Source organism: Hemitrygon akajei, chromosome 3 (genome assembly GCF_048418815.1).
Source record: "Hemitrygon akajei chromosome 3, sHemAka1.3, whole genome shotgun sequence".
NCBI classification, from domain to species: Eukaryota; Metazoa; Chordata; class Chondrichthyes; order Myliobatiformes; family Dasyatidae; genus Hemitrygon; species Hemitrygon akajei.
In genome coordinates, this window is record NC_133126.1 from 206,617,851 (window position 1) to 206,639,777 (window position 21,927).

Here is a 21,927-nt window from a genome sequence, read left to right on the forward strand (position 1 = left end):
GTTTTATTTAACTTCTTTAGATTTCAGTACATTATATAAATTGCTAAGGATAAGAGGATGGAACCAGAGACTCAGCCCATCTTGTCCAAGTTCGCTAAACAATACGACCAAACAAATCTATTCAGCTCTCACTCCTTAACCCTGCAGATAGTGACACATCAAGGACTTCTCCAGGTATTTTTTTTCCAATATAGTGACTGTTTCTGCCTCCCACCCCTTCAGGTGAGGAGGTCCCAATCTCCATGATTCTTTGAGAGAAAAAAAATCTCCCTGCATCATCTTTCTAATCCTTCAGCCAAACACATTCAATCCACGCTCCACAGTGCACACAAAATGCTGGAGGAACTCAGCAGGCCAGGCAGCATCTATGGAACAGAGTAAACAGTCGACGATTCAGGATGAGACTCTTCATCAGGACCCACTCTATAGCTATTGAGCTCTCTACTAAATATTCTGGTCAAGATGGTGCCTGCATGCAATGCTCCCTTGGGCAACGTCTTCCAGATAGTTCACAGAAAAGTCTTTTTCACCATATATGTGTTTCTGGGACTGTTCGAGCCTGTGATTTACAATTTGGAGATTGATTGAGTGATCCAGCGCTTTGCTGACTCTGAGAAGATTCCGGGAAGTGAGTACATACTCAGACAACCGCAATGCAAAGTAACTTCGAGACTAGACGCAAGCAGGTATTTGATTCCATTTCACTGGTTAAAGCATACATTAATCACAAGCATCAAGGAAGATTGAGATATTGAAGCTAATGCATATAACCATATAACAATTACAGCACGGAAACAGGCCATCTCAGCCCTTCTAGTCCATGCTGAACGCTTACTGTCACCTAGTCCCACCGACCTGCACTCAGCCCATAACCCTCCATTCCTTTCCTGTCCATATACCTATCCAATTTTACTTTAAATGACAGACAGACAGACATACTTTATTGTGTTACATACCCCGTAACTGGGTTAACAGTCCAGCAGAAATGGAATGATATGTTGGAGTCTGGTGGTACTGTAACTAAAGGTGTTTATTAGTAAACTAAGCAATACAGTATCAAAAATGCAAATATACATATAAAACAGGTTAGCAATAATAAAAACAGAAGTGTAGGAATAAGAATCAACAGTAAAAAAAAAAGCTCTATCAAAGTCTAGGGGTAAATGTATTGTCATAGAAGAATATAAAGTTCAGTTCAGTTCGTGTTGAGGTAGTTGTTGTGTTGCAATGTTGGAGAGAGAGAGAGAGCGAGCAAGAGATGAACAGCTACAGCGGGCAAACCTTCCATCATCTTCTTGTTCTGTTGTACCATTGGGATCACCGGTTATGACCCTTCCGTTCCAGGCTAGACCGTTCTTCAGTGATGGACTCGTCACCCAGGCAAGGGCGGACACACACACAAGTCCCCACCGGTCTGCCTTCATCCGCTGTGCTCCGGACCGATCCTCCAGGCCCCCACCTTCCTGTGGGTGCACAACACTCTTTCAGTGTCCACTGGTGTGTCTGAGGGTGTCTCCCCAGACCCGTCTTTAATCCCCACTGACGGGGTATCAGCTATCCATCAACTCTATGTCCATCAATCTGGCCACTCCCTGCTGTCTCCTCAGGAATGTTAACAAGCAAAGAAGAGTCCTTGTAGCAAAAGGTAAATTATCAGTGAAGAAGCCATAATACATAAATCATCCGTCTCCCTCTCTCTTATCTGTAGCAGATGTCTCTACCTCTGTTCTTCATCTCTCTCTCATTAGCAGCACAAACAGTGTCCAAAAGTCAGACTCATTCTCCCGACATTTTAAAATGGTTGTTCACAGAAAATATGAACCCTAGGGGTACATAACAATCGATCCCCAGCAAAATTGGGTTTCGTTACAGCCGTGCCAACCAAGAATAGTGTAGAAATATAGCAATATAAAACCATAAAACACTCCGAGGGAGGAGTTGTAAAGTTTGTTGGCCACAGGCAGGAATGACTTCCTATGACGCTCAGTGTTACATCTCGGTGGAATGAGTCTCTGGCTGAATGTACTCCTGTGCCTAACCAGTACATTATGGAGTGGATGGAAGTCATTGTCCAAGATGGCATGCAACTTGGACAGCATCCTCTTTTCAGACACCACCGTCAGAGAGTCCAGTTCCACACCCACAACTTCACTGGCCTTACAAATGAGTTTGTTGATTCTGTTGGTGTCTGCTACCCTCAGCCTGCTGCCCCAGCACACAACAGCAAACATGATAGTACTGGCCACCACAGCCTTGTAGAACATCCTCAGCATCGTCCGGCAGATGTTAAAGGACCTCAGTCTCCTCAGGAAATAGAGACGGCACTGACCCTTCTTGTAGACAGCCTCAGTGTTCTTTGACCAGTCCAGTTTATTGTCAATTCACATCCCCAGGTATTTGTAATCCTTCACCATGTCCACACTGACCCCTTGGATGGAAACAGGGGTCACCAGTGCCTTAGCCCTCCTCAGGTCCACCACCAGCTCCTTAATCTTTTTCACATTAAGCAGCAGATAATTCTGCTCGCACCATGTGACAAAGTTTCCCACTATAGCCCTGTACTCAGCCTCATCTCCCTTGCTGATGCATCCAACTATGGCAGAGTCATCAGAAAACTTCTGAAGATGGCAAGACTCTGTGCAGTAGTTGACATCCGAGGTGTAGATGGTGAAGAGAAAGGGAAACAGGACAATCCCTGTGGAGCCCCATTGCTGCTGACCACTCTGTCTAACACACAGTGTTGCAAGCCCACGTACTGTGGTCTGCCAGTCAGGTAATCAATAATCCATGACACCAGGGAAGCATCCACCTGCATCACTGTCAGCTTCTCACCCAGTAGAGCAGAGCGGATGGTGTTGAACGCACTGGAAAAATCAAAAAATATTACCCTCACAGTGCTCGCCAGCTTATCCAGGTGGGCGTAGACACGGTTCAGCAGGTAGACGATGGCATTCTCAACTCCTAGTCAGGGCTGATAGGCGAACTGGAGGGGGTCTAAGTGTGGCCTAACCATAGGCCGGAGCTGCTCTAGAACAAGTCTCTCCAGGGTCTTCATGATGTGGGACAATAGCGAACCTGCCTCTACCACTTCTACTGGAAGCTCATTCCACACAGCTACCACTCTCTGAGTAAAGAAATTCCCCCTCGTGTTACCCTTAAACTTTTGTCCCCTAACTCTCAACTCATGTCCTCTTGTTTGAATCTCCCCTACTCTCAATGGAAAAAGCCTATCAATGTCAACTCTATCTATCCCCCTCATAATTTTAAATACCTCTATCAAGTCCCCCCTCAACCTTCTACGCTCCAAAGAATAAAGACCTAACTTGTTCAACCTTTCTCTGTAACTTATGTGCTGAAACCCAGGTAACATTCTAGTAAATCTTCTCTGTACTCTCTCTATTTTGTTGACATCTTTCCTCTTATTCGGTGACCAGAACTGTACACAATACTCCAAATTTGGCCTTACCAATGCCTTGTGCAATTTTAACATTACATCCCAACTCCTAAACTCAATGCTCTAATTTATAAAGGCCAGCATACCAAAAGCTTTCTTCACCACCCCATCCACATGAGATTCCACCTTCAGAGAACTATGCACCATTATTCCTAGATCACTCTGTTCTACTGCATTCTTCAATGCTCTATCATTTACCATGTATGTCCTATTTTGATTATTCCTCCCAAAATGTAGCACCTCACACATCAGCATTAAACTCCATCTGCCATCTTTCAGCCCACTCTTCCAACTGGCCTAAATCTCTCTGCAAGCTTTGAAAATCTACTTCATTATCCACAACGCCACCTATCTTAGTATCATCTGCATACTTACTAATCCAATTTAACACCCCATCATCCAGATCATTAATGTATATGACAAACAACATTGGACCCAGTACAGATCCCTGAGGCACAGCACTAGTCACTGGCCTCTAACCTGACAAACAGTTATCCACCACTACTCTCTGGCATCTCCCATCCAGCCACTGTTGAATCCATTTTATTACTTCAATATTAACACCTAAAGATTGAACCTTCCTAACTAACCTTCCGTGAGGAACTTTGTCAAAGGTGAAGGTGAATGAAAGTTCAGCACCATCTGCCTTCCTTTTGATTGCTGCTGGAAATGAATCTGTGAGCAGCTTATCACTGTGTGGCTTGCTGTGAAGGCAGGTAGGCCTCTCTGCCTCGTGTGGTGTCTCTCACTTTTGTGAATGTCAGTGATATCGGAGGATGGCATCGTGGTTCTGCATAAAATTGGATAGTTATATGGACAGGAAAGGAATAGAATGGAAGCTGAGTGCAGGTCGGTGGGACTAGGTGAGTGTAAGTGTTTGACACAAACTAGAACGGCTGAGATGGCCTGTTTCCACGCTGTAATTGTTATATGGTTAATGGATTGGACTGTGGAATTTTTCAGACTTATGGTTTTCATATATTTTTTAAAAATCACATGTTGCTTTTCCATTTTGTTGTAGGAGGGGAGGTTGTTCAGGGGTTGATGTTCTTGAGTGTTAGGTTTTTTGTGTGGGGAGGGAGTTTTGGGGTTGGTGATCGGTATGCCATTCTTTCTTGTGTGGGTTTGATGTTTCTCTCTGAACAACTCTCGTGTTCTTTCTTTGATTAGTGGCTATCTGGAGAAGATGTATTTCAGAGCTGTATATGGATACATTACTTGATAATAAATAAAGCTTTGAAATTAATTCCTTCTTGTTCATGCTATGTAGTCCTTTCATAGGTTCTGATGCGGGGGGGTACTTGATAGAGGTATTTAAAATTATGAGGGGGTTAGATAGAGTTGACGTGGATAAGCTTTTTCCATTGAGAGTAGGGGAGATTTAAACAAGAGGACACGAGTTGAGAGTTACGAGGCAAAAGTTTAAGGGTAATACGAGAAGGAACTTCTTTACTCAGAGAGTGGTAGCTGTGTGGAACGAGCTTCCAGTAGAAGTGGTAGAGGCAGGTTCGGTATTGTCATTTAAAGTAAAATTGGATAGGTATATGGACAGGAAAGGAATGGAGGGTTATGGGCTGATTGCGGGCCAGTGGGACTAGGTGAGAGTAAGCATTTGGCATGGACTAGAAAGGCCGAGATGGCCTGTTTCTGTGCTGTAATTGTTATATGGTTATATGTTCCCCAATCCAGGCAACATCCTTGTAAATCTCCTCTGCACCCTTTCTATGGTTTCCACATCCTTCCTGTAGTGAGGCAACCAAAACTGAGCACAGTACTCCAAGTGGGATCTGACCAGGGTCCTATATAGCTGCAACATTACCTCTCAGCTCCTAAATTGAATTCAATGATTGATGAAGGCCAATACAGCGTATTCCTTCTTAACCAGAGTCAATCTGTGCAGCTGCTTTGAGCGTCCTATGGACTCGGACCCCAAGACCCCTCTGATCCTCCACACTGCCAAGAGTCTTACCATTAATACTATATTCTGCCATTATATTTCACCTACCAAAATGAACCACTTCACACTTATCTGGGTTGAACTCCATCTGCCACTTCTCAGCCCAGTTTTGCATCCTATCAATGTCCCACTGTAACCTCTGACAGTCCTTCACACTATCCACAACACCTCCAACCTTTATGTCATCAGCAAACTTACTAACCCATCCCTCCATTTCCTCATCCAGGTCATTTATAAAAATCATGAAGAGTCCCAGAATAGATCCTGAGGCACACCAACTGGTCATCTACTACCTGTAAACCTGCTGGCTCAACCTCAGCTTTAACATACTGGTTCCAACCCCCCAGCCACATTAGCTTAAACCATTCCTGACAGCTCTAGTAGATTTGCCCGCAAGAATATTTGTCCTCAGATTCAGAGCTGCTCATCCCTCTTGTACAGGTCCCACCTGCCCCAGAAGACATCCCAATTATCCAGAAATCTGAATCCCTGCACCCCCCTCCGATTCTTCAGCCACACGTTTATCTGCTACCTCATTCTACTTCTATCCTCATGGTCGCATGGCACAGGCAGCAATCCCGAGATTACATTCTGTTTCTCAGCTTCCTTCCTAACTCCCTGTATTCTTTTTCAGGACCTCCTTTTTTCTTCCTATGCCATTGGTATTGATCTGTACTATGACTTCTGGCTACTCCACCCCAACCCTCTTCAGAATATTATGGACACGTCCAGAAACATCTCAGACCTTGGCACTGGGAGGCAAGCTACCAGTTGTGTTTCCTTTTCACATCCATGGAATCGCTTATCTATCCCGACTATAGATATCACAACTACAGATTCGGCAGCACAGCAAATATGGCAACTGCGCTCATAATTATTATTTCATTGTGATAGTATTTTACTCTATTCTTTCCATCATAGTGCTTGTCGAGACTTGAACCTAGCGCAGCAATGTTTTACTGCCTGCTTGTATTTGGTCTTGCCTGAGAAATTGGACTGTCGAGTCAACTGGCGTTATTTGTTTTATATTTAGTTATTCCTTTCAGCTGCAGTGTAGGCTTCGTTTTTCCAATTTGAGAGATTTAATTAATGGCTCTGTTTGGCCTTGTGTTTGTTATGTTCTTTTCCCTCTAACCCTGTTTGCATTAAAGTCTGTGAAATATCCATCTGCTTCAGTGTCTCTCACTCTGCACTTGGGCCATATCCAAACCTGATGACAATAGAGTACCCTGTCATTGCTACTGTCTTCAGTTCCTTACCCTTCTGAGCCACAGGACCAGACTCAAGTGCCAGTGGCATGGCTGCTGTTGCTTCCCCCAGATAGGTCCCTTCCGGTAGGTCTCCCCCTCCTAAACAATACTCAAAATGGAGTATTTATTGTTGGGGGGCGCGGCCACAGAGGTGCTCTCCACTATCTGACGTCGCCTGACAGTCACCCATATATCTGTCTCCTGTAGCCTTGGAGTGACTACCTCCCTGTAACTACTGTCTATCACCTCCTCACTTTCCCTAACAAGCCAAAGGTCATCAGGCTGCAGCTCCAGTTCCCAAACACTGTCCCAAAGGAGCTGCAGCTCCAGTTCCCAAACACTGTCCCAAAGAAGCTGCATCCTGATGCACCTGGAGGAGGTGTGGCCATCGAGAAGGCTAGGAGTCTCTAGGAAATTCCGCATCTGACACCCAGAGCAGAACATTGGTTCTGTAGACATGCCCCTTATTCTCTCTGGAGTTAAATAAGGAATGAACTTATCTAGCCTTGTTGGGCCAAAACCTTACTACTCTGACTCAAGGCAACTCTGCTCCCATGATTACCACTCCACTGGGTGATACCTCTTTTTTATAGAGACTAGGTTTTTTAAAGCTTTGTTGGAGCTGTGTGGGAAGCCTCCTGTTGTCTCTGTGCAGTGCTCCAATCTGAGTTTTTCAAGGAGGTGACAACTTTTATTTATTTATTGAGATATAGTGTGGAATAGGCCCTTTCAACCCTTTGAGCTACGCCACCCAGCAAACCCCCAATTTAATCTTAGTCTAATCATGGGGCAATTTAGAATGACCAATTAACCTACCAGTGGGTCCATCTTTGGACCTTGGGAGGAAACTGAAGCAACAGGAGGAAACACACGGTTACGGGGAGAAAATACAAACTCTTTACAGGCAGCACAGGAATTGAACCCGGATTACATGTTCTGTAAAGTATATTACTGTGCTGCCCCTGTTTATGGTCTTAAACAGCAGAACAATACTGGCTCTCCTCCAGTCTTCTGGTACTTTTCCTGTCACTAACGATAATTTAAATTGCTAAGACACCGGCAATTTCTGAACGTCTCCAATAGCGTCCAAGGGAACACCTTGTCGAGCTCTGGGATTTGTGCACCCTGATTTGCCTCAGAACAGCGAACGCCTCCTCCTCGGTAACCTGTACAGGGTCCATGAAGTTGATTCCGCTTTGCCTCACTTCTATAGACGCTGCGTCCATCTCCTGAGTAAATACAGATGCAAAAAAATAATTTCAGATCTCCCTCATCTTTTTTGACTCCACACATGGATTACCATTCTGATCTTCCAGAAGACCAATTTTGTTCCTTACAATCTTTTTGCTCTTAACTTATCTGTAGAATCGTTTGGGATTATCCTTCACCTTGTCTGCTAAGGCCTCCTGAATTCTTTAAGTGTTCTCTTGCATTTCTTATTCTCCAGAAGCATCTAATTTGTATCCACCTCCCTATACCAGCTATGCATCTTTTTTTTCTCTTAACCAGGGCCTCAATATCTTTGAGACCCAATGTTCCCTACATTTATTATCTTTACCTTTTATTCTGACAGGCATATACAGGCTTTGTACTCTAAAAAATTCACTTTTGAAGGCCTCCCAAACACGAAGTACACCTTTTCCAGAAGACAGCCTATCCCAATCCGTACTTGCCAGATCATTTCTGATACCATCAAAATTGGCCTTTCTCCAATTTGGAATCTCAACCTATGGGACCAGATCTATCTTTATACATATTTACTTTGAAACTAATGGCATTGTGATCACTACAAAAGCATAATTATAAAGGTAGAGCAGATGATGTAGTGTTTTTTTTTTGGACTTTGACGAGGTTCCTCACATGGTAGGCTCATTCAGAATGTTAGGAGTCATGGGATCCAGGGAAACATGGCAGTGTATGTGGATTCATAGAAACACTGAAAACCTACAACACAATATGGGCCCATCGGTCCACAAAGCCATGCTGAACATGTCCTTACCTGAGAAATTACCTAGGGTTACCCATAGCCCTCTATTTTTCTAAGCTCCATGTACCTATCCAAAAGTCTCTTAAAAGACCCTATTGTATCCGCCTCCACCACCGTTGCTGGCAGCCCATTCTACGCACTCACCACTCTCTGCGTTAAAAACTTACCCCTGACATCTCTGCACTTACTCCCCAGCAGCTTAAACCTGTGTCCTCTTGTGGGAACCATTTCAGCCCTGGGAAAAAGCCTCTGACTATCCACATGATTGATCCCTCTCAACATCTCATACACTTCTATCAGGTCACCTCTCATCCATCGTCGCTCCAAGAAAGCAAGATTCGGAGTAACACACACAAATTGAAAGAAGAACTCAGCAGGCCAGGCAGCATCTATGGAAAAGACTTTTCCGGCCGAAACCCTTCATCGAGGCATGGCCTGCGGAGTTCCTCCAGCATTTCGTGTAGCTTGGATTTCCAGCACATTCAGATTTTCTCTTGTTTGTAGGAATTCGGAATTGGCTTGCCTGCAACGGTAGAGGGTGGTTGTAGATAGAGCGTATTCTGCCTGGAAGTAGGTGTTCCACAACGACCCATGAGTTTTATAAATGAATTAAATGAGGAAATAAAAAGGTATATTGGTTAGTTTGCCCAGACACCAAGGTAGGAGTTGTGGATAGTGTGGCAAGTCGCACCTGCATGGTTAGCCGCGCGCCGGCCCCGCCCTCTGTGACGTCAGCGGGTAGTCTCTGGACGGAAGCGGTGGTTCCGTCCGGTTCCATGGAAACCGCTGTCGGCGTCTCACCGGAAGTAACCTCCTGCGAAGGGGCGAGTGAGGAGGAGGAGAAACAGGAGTACGAGGAGGGTAGGGGGAGAGGGAGGGGGAAGGATGGTGGAGGGAGGGGCTGGGGGACGGGTTGCACTTGAACCGCAAGGGGGCCAATATCCTGGCGGGGAGGTTTGCTAAGGAGAGTTTAAACTAGAATTGTTGGGGGGTGGGAACCGAACTGAATAGACTGGGAAGAAGAGGTTGGCTCACAAATAGAGAAAGCTTGTAGACAGTGCGAGAGGGAGGATAGGCAGGTGATAGAGAAGGGACGCGATAACGCAAGGCAATACGGGGAGAAAAGATGAGGTACGAAGGTAAGCTAGTCAAGAATATAAAGGAGGATAGTAAAAGCTTCTTTAGATATGTGAAGAGGAAAAAAAATAGTTAAGACCAAAGTTGGGCCCTTGAAGGCAGAAACGGGCAAATTTATTATGGGGAACAAGGAAATGGCAGACGAGTTGAACAGGTACCTTGGATCTGTCTTCCCTAGGGAAGACACAGACAATCTCCCAAAGTAAGTGGCTAGAGGACCTAGGGTAACAGAGGAACTGAAGGAAATTCATATTAGGCAGAAAATGGTGTTGGGTAGACTGATGGAACTGAAGGCTGATAAATCCCCAGGGCCTGATGGTCTGCATTCCAGGGTACTTGAGGAAATGGCTCTAGAAATCGTACATGCATCGGTAATCATTTTCCAATGTTCTATAGATTCAGGGTAAGTTCCTGAGAATTGGAGGATAGCTAATGTTATCCCACTTTTTAAGAAAAGAGGGAGAGAGAAAACAGGGAATTATAGACCAGTTAGCCTGACATCAGTGGTGGGGAAGATGCTGGAGTCAATTATAAAAGATGAAATAGTGGCACTTTTGGATAGCCGTAACAGCATCAGTCTGAGTCAGCATGGATTTACGAAAGGGAAATCATGCTTGACTAATCTTCTGGAATTTTTTGAGGATATAACTATGAAAATGGACAAGGGAGAGCCAGTGGATGTAGTGTACCTGGACTTGCAGAAAGCCTTTTATAAGGTCCCACATAGGAGATTAGTGGGCAAAATTAGAGCACATGGTATTGGGGGTAGGGTACTAACATGGATAGAAAATTGGTTGGCAGACAGGAAACAAAGAGTAGGGATTAATGGGTCCTTTTCAGAATGGCAGGCAGTGACTAGTGGGGTACTGCAAGGCTCAGTGCTGGGACCGTAGCTATTTACAATATACATTAATGATTTGGATGAAGGGATTAAAAGTAACATTAGCAAATTTGCAGATGACACAAAGCTGGGTGCCATCAGCAAATTTACCAACCCATCCCTCCACTTCTTCATCCAGGTCATTTATAAAAATCATGAAGAGTAGGGGTAGTAGTGTGAAATATGAGGAGGATGTTAGGAGAATGCAGGGTGACTTGGACAAGGTTGGGTGAGTGGGCAGATACATAGCAGATGCAGTTTAATGTGGATAAATGTGAGGTTATCCACTTTGGTGGCAAGAACTGGAAGGCAGATTACTATCTGAATGGTGTCAAGTTTGGAAAAGGGGAAGTACAACTAGGTGTCCTTGTTCAAAGGTCACTGAAAGTAAGCATGCAGGTACAGCAGGCAGTGAAGAAAGCTAATGGCATGTTGGCCTTCATAACAAGGAGAGTTGAGTATAGGAGCAAAGAGGTCCTTCTGCAGTTGTACAGGGCCCTGGTGAGACCACACCTGGAGTATTGTGTTCAGTTTTGGTCTCCAAATTTGAGGAAGGACATTCTTGCTATTGAGTGAGTGCAGCATAGGTTCACGAGGTTGATTCCCGGGATGGCGGGACTGTCATATGTTGAAAGATTGGAGCGACTGGGCTTGTATACACTGGAATTTAGAAGAATGAGAGGGGATCTGATTGAAACATATAAGATTATTAAGGGATTGGGCATGCTAGAGGCAGGAAACATGTTCCCGATGGTGGGGGAGTCCAGAACCAGAGGCCACAGTTTAAGAATAAGGGGTAGATCATTTAGAACGGAGTTGAGTAAAAACTTTTTCACCCAGAGAGTTGTGGATCTATGGAATGCTCTGCCTCAGAAGGCAGTGGAGGCCAATTCTCTGGATGCTTTCAAGAAAAAGTTAGATAGAGCTCTTAAAGATAGCGGATAGGGATTTGGGGAGAAGGCAGGAACGGGGTACTGATTGTGGATGATCAGCCATGATCACATAGAATGGCGGTGCTGGCTCAAAGGGCTGAATGGCCTACTCCTGCACCTATTGTCTATTGTCAAGGAGTGTTGTGAACAAAGCGGATGAGCTTAGAGCGTGGATCAGTACTTGGAGATATAATGTGGTGGCCAGTACAGAGACTTGGATGGCTCAGGGACAGGAATGGTTACTTCAAGTCCCAGGTTTTAGATGTTTCAGAAAGGACAGGGAGGGAGGCTAAAGAGGCAGGGGCGTGGCACTGTTGATCAGAGATAGTATCACGGCTGCGAAAATGGTAGACACCATGGAGGGATGGTCTATGGAGTCTCTGTGGTTGAGGTTAGGAACAGGAAGGAGTCAATAACTTTACTGAGTGTTTTTTATAGGCCGCCCAGTAGTAACTGGGATATCGAGGAGCAGATAGGGAAACAGATCCTGAAAAGGTGTAATGATAACAGAGTTGTTGTGATGGGAGATTTTAATTTCCTAAATATCGATTGGCATCTCCCTAGAGCAAGGAGTTTAGATGGGGTGGAGTTTGTTAGGTGTGTTCAGGACAGTTTCTTGACACAATATGTAGATAAGCCTACAAGAGGAGAGGCTGTACTTGATTTGGTATTGGGAAATGAACCTGGTCAGGTGTCAGATCTCTCAGTGGGAGAGCATTTTGGAGATAGTATTGGAGAGAGATAGGAACAGACAAGTTAGAAAAGCATTTAATTGGAGTAAGGGGATTTATGAGGCTATCAGGCAGGAAATTGGAAGCTTAAATTGGGAACAGATGTTCTCAGGGAAAAGTATGGAAGAAATGTGGCAAATGTTCGGGGATATTTGTGTGGAGTTCTGCATAGGTACATTCCAATGAGACAGGGAAGTTATGGTAGGGTACCGGAACCGTGATGTACAAAGGCTATAATAAATCTAGTCAAGCAGAAAAGAAAAGATTACAAAAGGTTCAGTGAGCTAGGTAATGTTAGAGATCTAGAAGATTATAATATTAATAGGAAGGAGCTTAAGAAGGAAATTAGGAGAGCCAGAAGGGGCCATGAGAAGGCCTTGGTGGGCAGAATTAAGGAAAACCCCAAGGTATTCTACATGTATGTGAAGAGTAAGAGGATAAGACGTGAAAGAATAGGACCTATCAAGTGTGACAGTGGGAAAGTGTGTATTGAACCGGAGTAAATAGCAGAGGTATTTAATGAATACTTTATTTTAGTATTCACTATGGAAAAGGATCTTGGTGATTGTAGTTATGTCTTGCAGCAGACTGAAAATCTTGAGCATGTAGATATTAGGAAAGAGGATGTGCTGGAGCTTTTGGAAAGCATCAGGTTGGATAAGTCACTGGGACCGGATAGATGTACCCCAGGCTACTGTGGGAGGCGAGGGAGGAGATTGCTGAGCCTCTGGCAATGATCTTTGAATCATCAGTGGTGACAGGAGAGGTTCCAGAGGATTGGAGGGTTGCGGATGTTGTTCCTTTATTCAAGAAAGGGAGTAGAGATAGCCCAGGAAATTGTAGACCAGTGAGTCCTACCTCAGTAGTTGGTAAGTTGATGGAGAAGATCCTGAGAGGCAGGATTTATGAACATTTGCAGAGGTATAATATGATTAGGAATAATCAGCATGGCTTTGTCAAGGGCAAGTCATGCCTTACGAGCCTGACTGAATTTTTTGAGGATGTGACTAAACACATTAATGAAGGAAGAGCAGTAGATGTAGTGTATATGGATTTCGGCAAGGCATTTGATAAGGTACCCCATGCAAGGCTTATTGAGAAAGTAAGGAAGCATGGGATCCAAGGGGACATTGCTTTGTGGATCCAGAACTGGCTTGCCCACAGAAGGCAAAGAGTGTTTGTAGACGGGTCATATTCTGCATGGAGGTTGGTCACCAGTGTAGTGTACCTCGGGTCTGTTCTGGGACCCTTACTCTTCATGATTTTTATAAATGGCCTGGATGATGAAGTGGAGGGATGGGTTAGTAAGTTTGCTGATGACACAAAGTTTGGAGGTGTTGTGGATGGTGTGGAGGGCTGTCAGAGTTTACAGAGGGACATTGATAGGATGCAAAACTGGGCTGAGAAGTGGCAGATAGTGCTCAACTCAGATAAGTGTGAAGTGTTTCATTTTGGTAGGTCAACTATGATGGCAGAATATAGTATTAATGGTAAGACTCTTGGCAGTGTGGAGGATCAGAGGGATCTTGGGGTCCGAGCCCATAAGATGCTCCAAGCAGCTGCACAGGATGACTGTGTGGTTAAGCAGGTGTACGGTGTATTGGCCTTCATCAATCGTGGAATTGAATTTAGGAGCTGAGAGGTAATGTTGCAGCTATATAGGACCCTGGTCAGACTCCACTTGGAGTACTGTGCTCAGTTCTGGTCGCCTCACTGCAGGATGGATGTGGAAGCCATAGAAAGGGTGTAGAGGAGATTGTTTAACAAAGATGTTGCCGGGATTGGGGAGCATGTCTTATGAGAATAGGTTGAGTGAACTCAGCCTTTTCTCCTTGGAGCGCGAAGCGCAGAATCAAATATCGCTGTGATGATTGTACGCTCTAGTATTAATTGTTTGGTGACAATAAAAGTAAAGGATGAGAGGTACTGGAAATCCAAGCAACACAAAATGCTGGAGGAACTCAGCAGGCTACGCCCCGATGAAGGATTTCGGCTTCATCTTTTCCATAGATGTTGCCTGGCCTGCTGAGTTCCTCCTTCAATTTGTGTCTGTAGCTCCGAATCTTGCTTCCTTGGAGCGACGGTGGATGAGAGGTGACCTGATAGAGGTGTATGAAATGTTGAGAGGGATCAATCATGTGCATAGTCAGAGGCTTTTTTTCCCAGGGCTGAAATGGTTCCCACAAGAGGACACAGGTTTAAGCTGCTGGGTAGTAGGTACAGAGGAGATGTCAGGGGTAAGTTTTTTACTCAGAGAGTGGTGAGTGCGTGGAATTGGCTGCCGGCAATGGTGGTGGTGACGGATAAAATAGGGTCTTTTCAGAGACTTTTGGATAGGTACATGGAGCTTACTATAGGTAAGCCTAGTAATTTCTAAAGTAGGGACATGTTTGGCACAACTTTGTGGGCCGAAGAGCCTGTATTGCGCTGTAAGTTTTCTATGTTTCTAAATAGTGGGTGGGGGTTGACAGGTAGGGGGTGTGACTGGGTGAGGGGGTGGGCAGTAGTGAGGGCTAGTTGTGGTATGGACAGAGGCAGAATAGGGCAAATACAGTCCCACATGGGAGGTTGTTTGAGAAGGTTCAGTTGCTCTGCATTCAGAATGAGGTGGTAAATTGGAATAAACATTGAATTTGTAGGAGAAGCCAGAAAGTTGGTGTAGATCTTTGCCTCTCTCACTGGAGGTCTGTGACTAGTGGTTTGCTGCAGGGATCAGTGCTGGTTCTGTTGTTGCTTGTCATCTGTATCAATGATGTCGATGATGATCTGGTTAACTGGATCAGCTTATTTGCGGATGTCACCAAGACTGGGGGAGTAGTTGCCAGTGAGGAAGATAATGGCTTGCAGCAAGGTCTGGGTCAGCTGGAAAAATGGGAGTAGGCAGTTTAAATGGCTTGGCACGGACTTGATGAACGAAAGTGCCTATTTCTGTGCTGTACTTTTCTATAACCCTATGAATCTATGATGATGAACGTGGAATGGTGAAGGATGAGGTGGTCTAGGGTGGGGAGGGAATTTGGAAGTGCAATGATGGAAGTGTGGAATGGCGGGCTAGTATTCCTGTTCCTGGCTAGACTCATATGACTTCTGTTTCCAGATGTTGACTGTTGGACGGTGCAGAAGGCAGGCAGATATCAATTCTCAGGCAGTTGCATGTCTGTTGGGTACAGCCGAAACCAGCCCAGATGTTGTGCAGCTGCTGAGGGGCCACATATTGTTTCAGGACCTGGGAAACACAGGGCTACATTTTATTCCACCTGCGGTCCTGCGTCTCCAGTACTTGGAGGAGCTACACCTGGAGGGGAATCAGATTGAGGAGATCCCAGCAGAGATTGGTTCACTACGAAGACTCAGGGTTTTGTACCTGAACAACAACAGCTTGAGCAGGATCTGTGATCAGCTTGTGGAGTGCCAGAACCTCCAGAGTTTGGATCTGAGTAACAATCCACTGGATTGTGGTATTCCCACACAGATACTATGCCATCTCCAGGCATTGCAGGAACTACGCTTGTCCAATCTGAATCTAGTGCAGCTTCCAGTCCAGATCTGTAAGAAACTGCATCACCTCCAGTTGCTGGGATTATCAGGGAACAGTCTGACAACCTTACCCTGGGAGATCAGGAACCTGACCCAACTGCAACAACTTCACTTGAAGAGCAACAAGTTGCATGGTTTGCCGCCAGGATTTTGCCAACTGCTAAAGCTGGAAGTTTTGAATTTGAGACAGAATTTATTGAATTGTCTTCCTGATGATATTGGTTCTCTGAAAAACTTAAAGCATTTATACTTGAGCCACAACAAGCTCACAACCATGCCGGAATCCCTTGTCAAATGTCTGAGTATGTGTGTATTAGATATTAGTGGAAATAGACTACATGCCAACGTCAAAGCATTGCCAGCCAGTCTGACTGAATTAGCTGTCTCTGATAATCAGCTCCACATATTTCCAACAGCTATCTGCAATTTGGCTGACTCCTTACAGCTCCTCTATTTGAAAAACATACAGTTAAAGAAATTAAGCTATTGTTTCTCCAATTTGACAGAAATTCGCTTCTTGGATCTCAGTCAAAATCTGCTTAGGTACTTCCCAAAGCAAATATGTGACCTGTCTCATTTGGAAATGCTCTCGCTGGATGACAATAAATTAAAAGAGGTACCAATCTTTATATCTGAGTATTCAAAACAGAGAAAGGTGAAATCAGGGAGGGGAATTGGCACCTTAGATATGAAACACAGGATGATTGAAATAGAGCACCAGGAAGAATGGAGGAACATGATGCCAAAGTCAATGTAAGAGTTCAAAAGAATTGAAGAAATAGAAGCAGTTGTCAGTATTTGGCTCCTTGTGCCTGGCCTGTTATTCAATAAAACATGGCTGATCTTTTAACCTTTCCTGATTGAACACATATCCCTTGACTATAATCAGTAACTGAGCCTCCATAACCTCTTCAGTAGACAATTCCCAATATTTTCTCCCTTCTGAAATTGGGAAATTTCTCCTCATTTCTACACCTGAATGACCAATTCATAACTTTGAAACTGGGACTCCTGGTTCTAGATACCCTGTTCACAAGAAGTGCCAGCACTTCATTCTGTCCTGTTTTGATCAGTAAGAATTTTATACATTTTAATTAGATCACCTCTGACTGTGAGGGGATAGAGTAGATTTTCCCTTTGTGGGTAACTAAAACAAGAGGCTATATGTGCAAGTAGAACGTACGTTGTACAGTGTAGATCATATTGTGCCAAACTAATTAAATGATTGCCACATCATTGTTACTGTACTTTCTGCTCTCACTTCTAAAGGACCTGACATTACTGTATACTTCTCCACTTACACTCGGCCTTCCAAAGTGCAACCGCTCACACAAACGCAGATTAAACTCTACTTGCTATTTGTCTGACTGTATCTGTAACTGATCCATATCCCATGCATCTTAAGTTAATAAGACATGGCCTGCCCCACAAAAAATCTATGTTGACTATCCCTAATAAACCCATGCTTTTCCAATGAGAATAGATACTATTGCAAAAAATCCTGTCCAATAGTTCTCCTACCCCTGCCTTATAGTTTCCTGGATTAACCCTATTGGCACCTTAAACAAAAGAATAACACTGGCCACTCTCCATTCCTCTGGAATCTCACCTGTGGGTAGAAAGGATGCAAATATCTTTGTCAAGGTCTCTTACCTCTCTCAATAACCTAGGATAGGTTTGCATTAGACCATGGGAAGTTACAGTATCCACCTTACTGTCTCTCAATAGATCCAATACCACCAGCTATTTAATTCCAATGTGCCCTAAATTATTTGCAAACCCTCACACTGATTTCACTGTCCTCTGTGCCATTCTTGGTGAATGCTAATGAAAATTCCAGTGCCATTCTGTAAGGAGTCTGTACATCCTTCCCATAGAATGTGTGAGTGCTTTGGTTTCATCTTGTAGGCCAAAGATGTACTGGGTAGTTTAACTGGTTGTTATAAATTGTCCCATAATTAAGTTAGAGTTAAATCCACGTAGTGGTGTAGCTGGGGCACAATGGCTTGAAGGGCCCACTTCGCACTTTATCACTAAACAAACAAATAAATACAATATTAATTTAGTTCCTTGCCCACATCCTCTTGCTCCAAATATAAATTTTCTCCATTATCTTGGTAGTACTATGTTCTCCCTATTTACAGTGCCTATAAAAATTATTTATCCCTCTTGAAAATTTTCATGTTTTGTTGTTTTACAACATTGAATCACAGTGGATTTAACTTGGCTTGTTTTTTGACACTGGTCAGCATAAAAAGAATTTTTCGTGCCAAAGTGAAAACAGATCTCTACAAGATTATCTAAATTCATTACAAATGTAAAACAGAAAATAATTGATTGCATAAGTATTCACTCCCTTCAAGTCAGTATTTAGTAGATGCACCTTTGGCAGCAATTACAGCCTTGACTCTGTGTAGATAGAGCTCTATCAGCTTTGCACATCTGGACACTGCAATTTTCCCCATTCTTTTTTACAAAACTGCTCAAGCTCTGAAAGATTGTATGGGGATTGTGAGTGAACAGCTGTTTTCAAGTCCAGCCACAAATTTTCAATTGCATTGAGGTCTGAGCTCTGTCTGAGTAGCTTTGGCTTTATGCTTGGGGTTATTGTGTTGTTGGAAAACAAATCTTCTCCCAAGTCACAGTTCTCTTGTAGACTGCATCAGGTTTTCCTCCAGGATTTCCCTGTATTTTGCAGCATTCATTTTGCCCTCTGTATTCACAAGCCTTCCAGGGCTTGCAGCCACAGCTATGCTTCACAGTAGGGATGATGTGCGGTATTTGGCTTACAACAAACATTGTGTTTAGTCTAATGGTCAAAAAGCTCAATTTTGGTTTCATCAGACCATAGAACATTCTTCCAGCGGACTTCAGAGACTCCCACATGTCTTCTGGCAAACTCTAGCCAAGATTTAATGTGAGTCTTTTTCAACAGTGGCTTTCTCTTTACTACTCTCTCATAAAGCTGTGACTGGTGAAGCACCCGGACAACAGTTGTATACGCAGTCGCTCCCATCTCAATCACTGAAGCTTGTTACTCCTTCAGAGTTGTCATAGGTGCCTTGATGGGCTCCCTCACTAGTCCCCTTAGTCCATAAGACATAGGAGCAGAATTAGACCATTCAGCCCATCAAGTCTGCTCCGCCATTCCATCATGGCTGATCCCAAATCCCACTCAACCCCATAGAAACATAGAAAATAGGTGCAGGAGTAGGCCATTCAGCCCTTCGAGCCTGCACTGCCATTCAGTATGATCATGGCTGATCATCCAACTCAAAACCCTGTACCTGCTTTCTCTCCATACCCCCTGATCCCTTTAGCCACAAGGGCCATATCTAACTTCCTCTTAAATATAGCCAATGAACCAGCCTCAACTGTTTCCTGTGGCAGAGAATTCCACAGATTCACCAATCTCTGTGTGAAGAAGTTTTTCCTCATCTCGGTCCGTAAACCTGCCTTCTTACAATATCCTTTTATGCCTGGCCAATCAGGAAACTATCAATTTCCACTTTAAATATACTCATAGACTTGACCTCCACTGCAGTCTGTAGCAGAGCATTCCACAGATTCGCTACTTTCCAGCTAAAATAATTCCTCCTTACCTCTGTTCTAAGCAGTCGCCCCTCAATTTTGAGGTTGTGCCTTCTAGTTCAGGATATCCCCACCATAGGAAACATCCTCTCCACATACACCTGATCCAGTCCTTTCAACATTCGGTGGGTTTCAATAAGATCCCCCCCCCCCCACATTCTTTTAAATTCAGTGAATACAGGTTCAAAGCGGCCAAACGCTCCTTATACGTTAACCCGTTCTTTCCCAGAATCATCCTTGTGAACCTCCTCTGGATTCTCTCCAATGACAACACATTCTCTCTGCGAGAAATATGAGGCCCTAAACTGTTGACAATACTCCCAAGTACAGCCTGACTAGTGTCTTTTATATATATACATATACATATTCAGGATTATCTCCTTGCTTTTATATTCTATTCCCCTTGAAATAAATGTCAACATTGCATCTGCCGCCTTTACCCACAGATTCAACCTTCTTGGAGTCTCACACGATGGCTCACAAGTCGCTCGCCACTTCTGATGTTTGAACCTTCTCCCCATTTAGATAACAGTCTGCACTATTGTTCCTTTTACCAAAATGTATTATCATACATTTCCAACACTGTATTTCATCTGCCAATTTTTTGCCCATTCTTCCAATTTGTCTCAGTCTTGATGCAATCACCTTGCTTCCTCAGCACTACCTACCCCTCCACCTATCTTCATATCATCCTCAAACTTTGCCACAAAGCCACAATTGATATTGCATTATCTAAATCACTGACAATGTGAAAAGCAGCAGTCCCAATATTGACCCCTGAGGAACATCATTAGTCACCAGCAGCCAACCAGAAAAGTCCCCCTTTATTCCCACTCACTGCCTCCTGCCTGTCAGTCATTTCATCCATGCCAGTATCTTTCCTAATGCTGTAGGATTTTATAGACAATAGGTGCAGGAGTAGGCCATTCGGCCCTTCAAGCCAGCACCACTATTCAATGTGATCATGGCTGATCATCCACAATCAGTACCCCATTCCTGCCTTCTCCCCATATCCCTTGACTCCACTATCTTTAAGAGCTCTATCTAACTCTTTCTTGAAAGCATCTAGAGAATTTACCTCCACTGCCTTCGGAGGCAGAGCATTCCATAGATTTTATCTTAGTAAGCAGTATCAAATATCTTCTGCAAATCCAGGTAAATGACATCCTCAGCCTCTCTTTTGTCCAACCTACTTGTTAAGTCCTTGAAAACTCTTAACAGATTTGTCTGGCAAGATTTCCCTTTACAGAAACCATGCTGACTTGACTCATTTTATCATTAGTCTCCAAGTATCCTCAAACCTCATCCCTCATGCCTCAAGTGCAGCACCTATCACCCTTCTTCCATGGTCACTCAGTTTTTGACAATGGCCTGCTTTTGTCAGATTTACAGTTGTACTTAACTATACTCTGAGGGATATTCAGTGACTTTGAAATCTTCTTGTATCCATCTCCTGACTTGTGCTTTTCAATAAACTTTTCATGGAGTTGCTTGAAGTGTTCTTTTGTCTTTGCAGTGTATTTTTTTGCCAGTAAGCTGACTCACCAGCAGTTGGACCTCCAGATACAGTTGTATTTTTACTACAATCATTTGAAACACCTGGACTACACACAGTGATCTTCATTTTACTAATTATATGACTTCTAAATCCAATTATCTGCACCAGTGATGATTTGATGTGTCATATTAATGGGGGCAAATACATTATGCAATCAATTATTTTGTGTATTATATTTGTAATTAGATCACCTTGTAGACAGAAAACAATCTTTTTCTGTTGATCAGTGTCAAAAATGCCAAATTAAATCCATTTATTCATTGTTGTAAAACAATAAAACATGATTTTTTTGATTTTTAATATATGTATGGATAAATGCCTCGAGATTTTCCTTAATCCTCCTCACCAAGGAATTTAAATACCCCTTATGTGCCTTCTGATTCTCTGTTTTGGTTTTTTCTTGCTTTGTTTATATTCCTTAAGGATCCTGTCTAATTTAAGTGTTGCAGTAATACTGCACGAACAGGACCTTTGGCCAACAACATCAATTTAAACTAGTCCTATTTGTGTTTGGTCCATATTTCCTCTAAATCTTTTCTATCCATGTACTGTCCAGGTGTCTTTTAAATGTTGCTATTGTACCTGCCTCAGTGAGGTACAACAGGGCAATTCACTCCACATATGTATCACCCTTTTAAATTTTTTTTTCCTTTCACCCTAAACCTATACCCTCTAGTTTTCAATTCCCTATCTATGATTTTGTACACCTCTGTAAGATCACCCTTCAGTCTCTAGTGCTCCAACGAGTAAAAAGCCTGAAGACACACACTGATTGGTTAGGAACAGCTTCTTCCAGTCTGCCATTAGATTTCAGAATGGTCCATGAATGCTATCTTTTCCACTATTTAGTTACTTTGGTAATTTATACATTTTCTGTCTTTGCACTGTCCTCTTGCCATAAACAATAAATTTC

General features: G+C 43.5%; 1 protein-coding gene across 2 annotated transcripts in view; it reads left to right on the forward strand.

The window, feature by feature from the left end:
• The first annotated feature begins 9,447 nt into the window (after positions 1-9,447).
• LOC140725806 (uncharacterized) overlaps positions 9,448-21,927 on the forward strand; it is a 120,635-nt gene continuing 108,155 nt past the window's right edge. For both annotated transcript variants that reach the window (XM_073041767.1, XM_073041768.1), the window contains exons 1-2: positions 9,448-9,498; positions 15,426-16,481. In XM_073041767.1, the coding sequence (XP_072897868.1) occupies positions 15,426-16,481 (1,056 nt within the window). In that variant the 5' untranslated portion in view covers positions 9,448-9,498. The remainder of the gene's footprint in view (positions 9,499-15,425; positions 16,482-21,927) is intronic.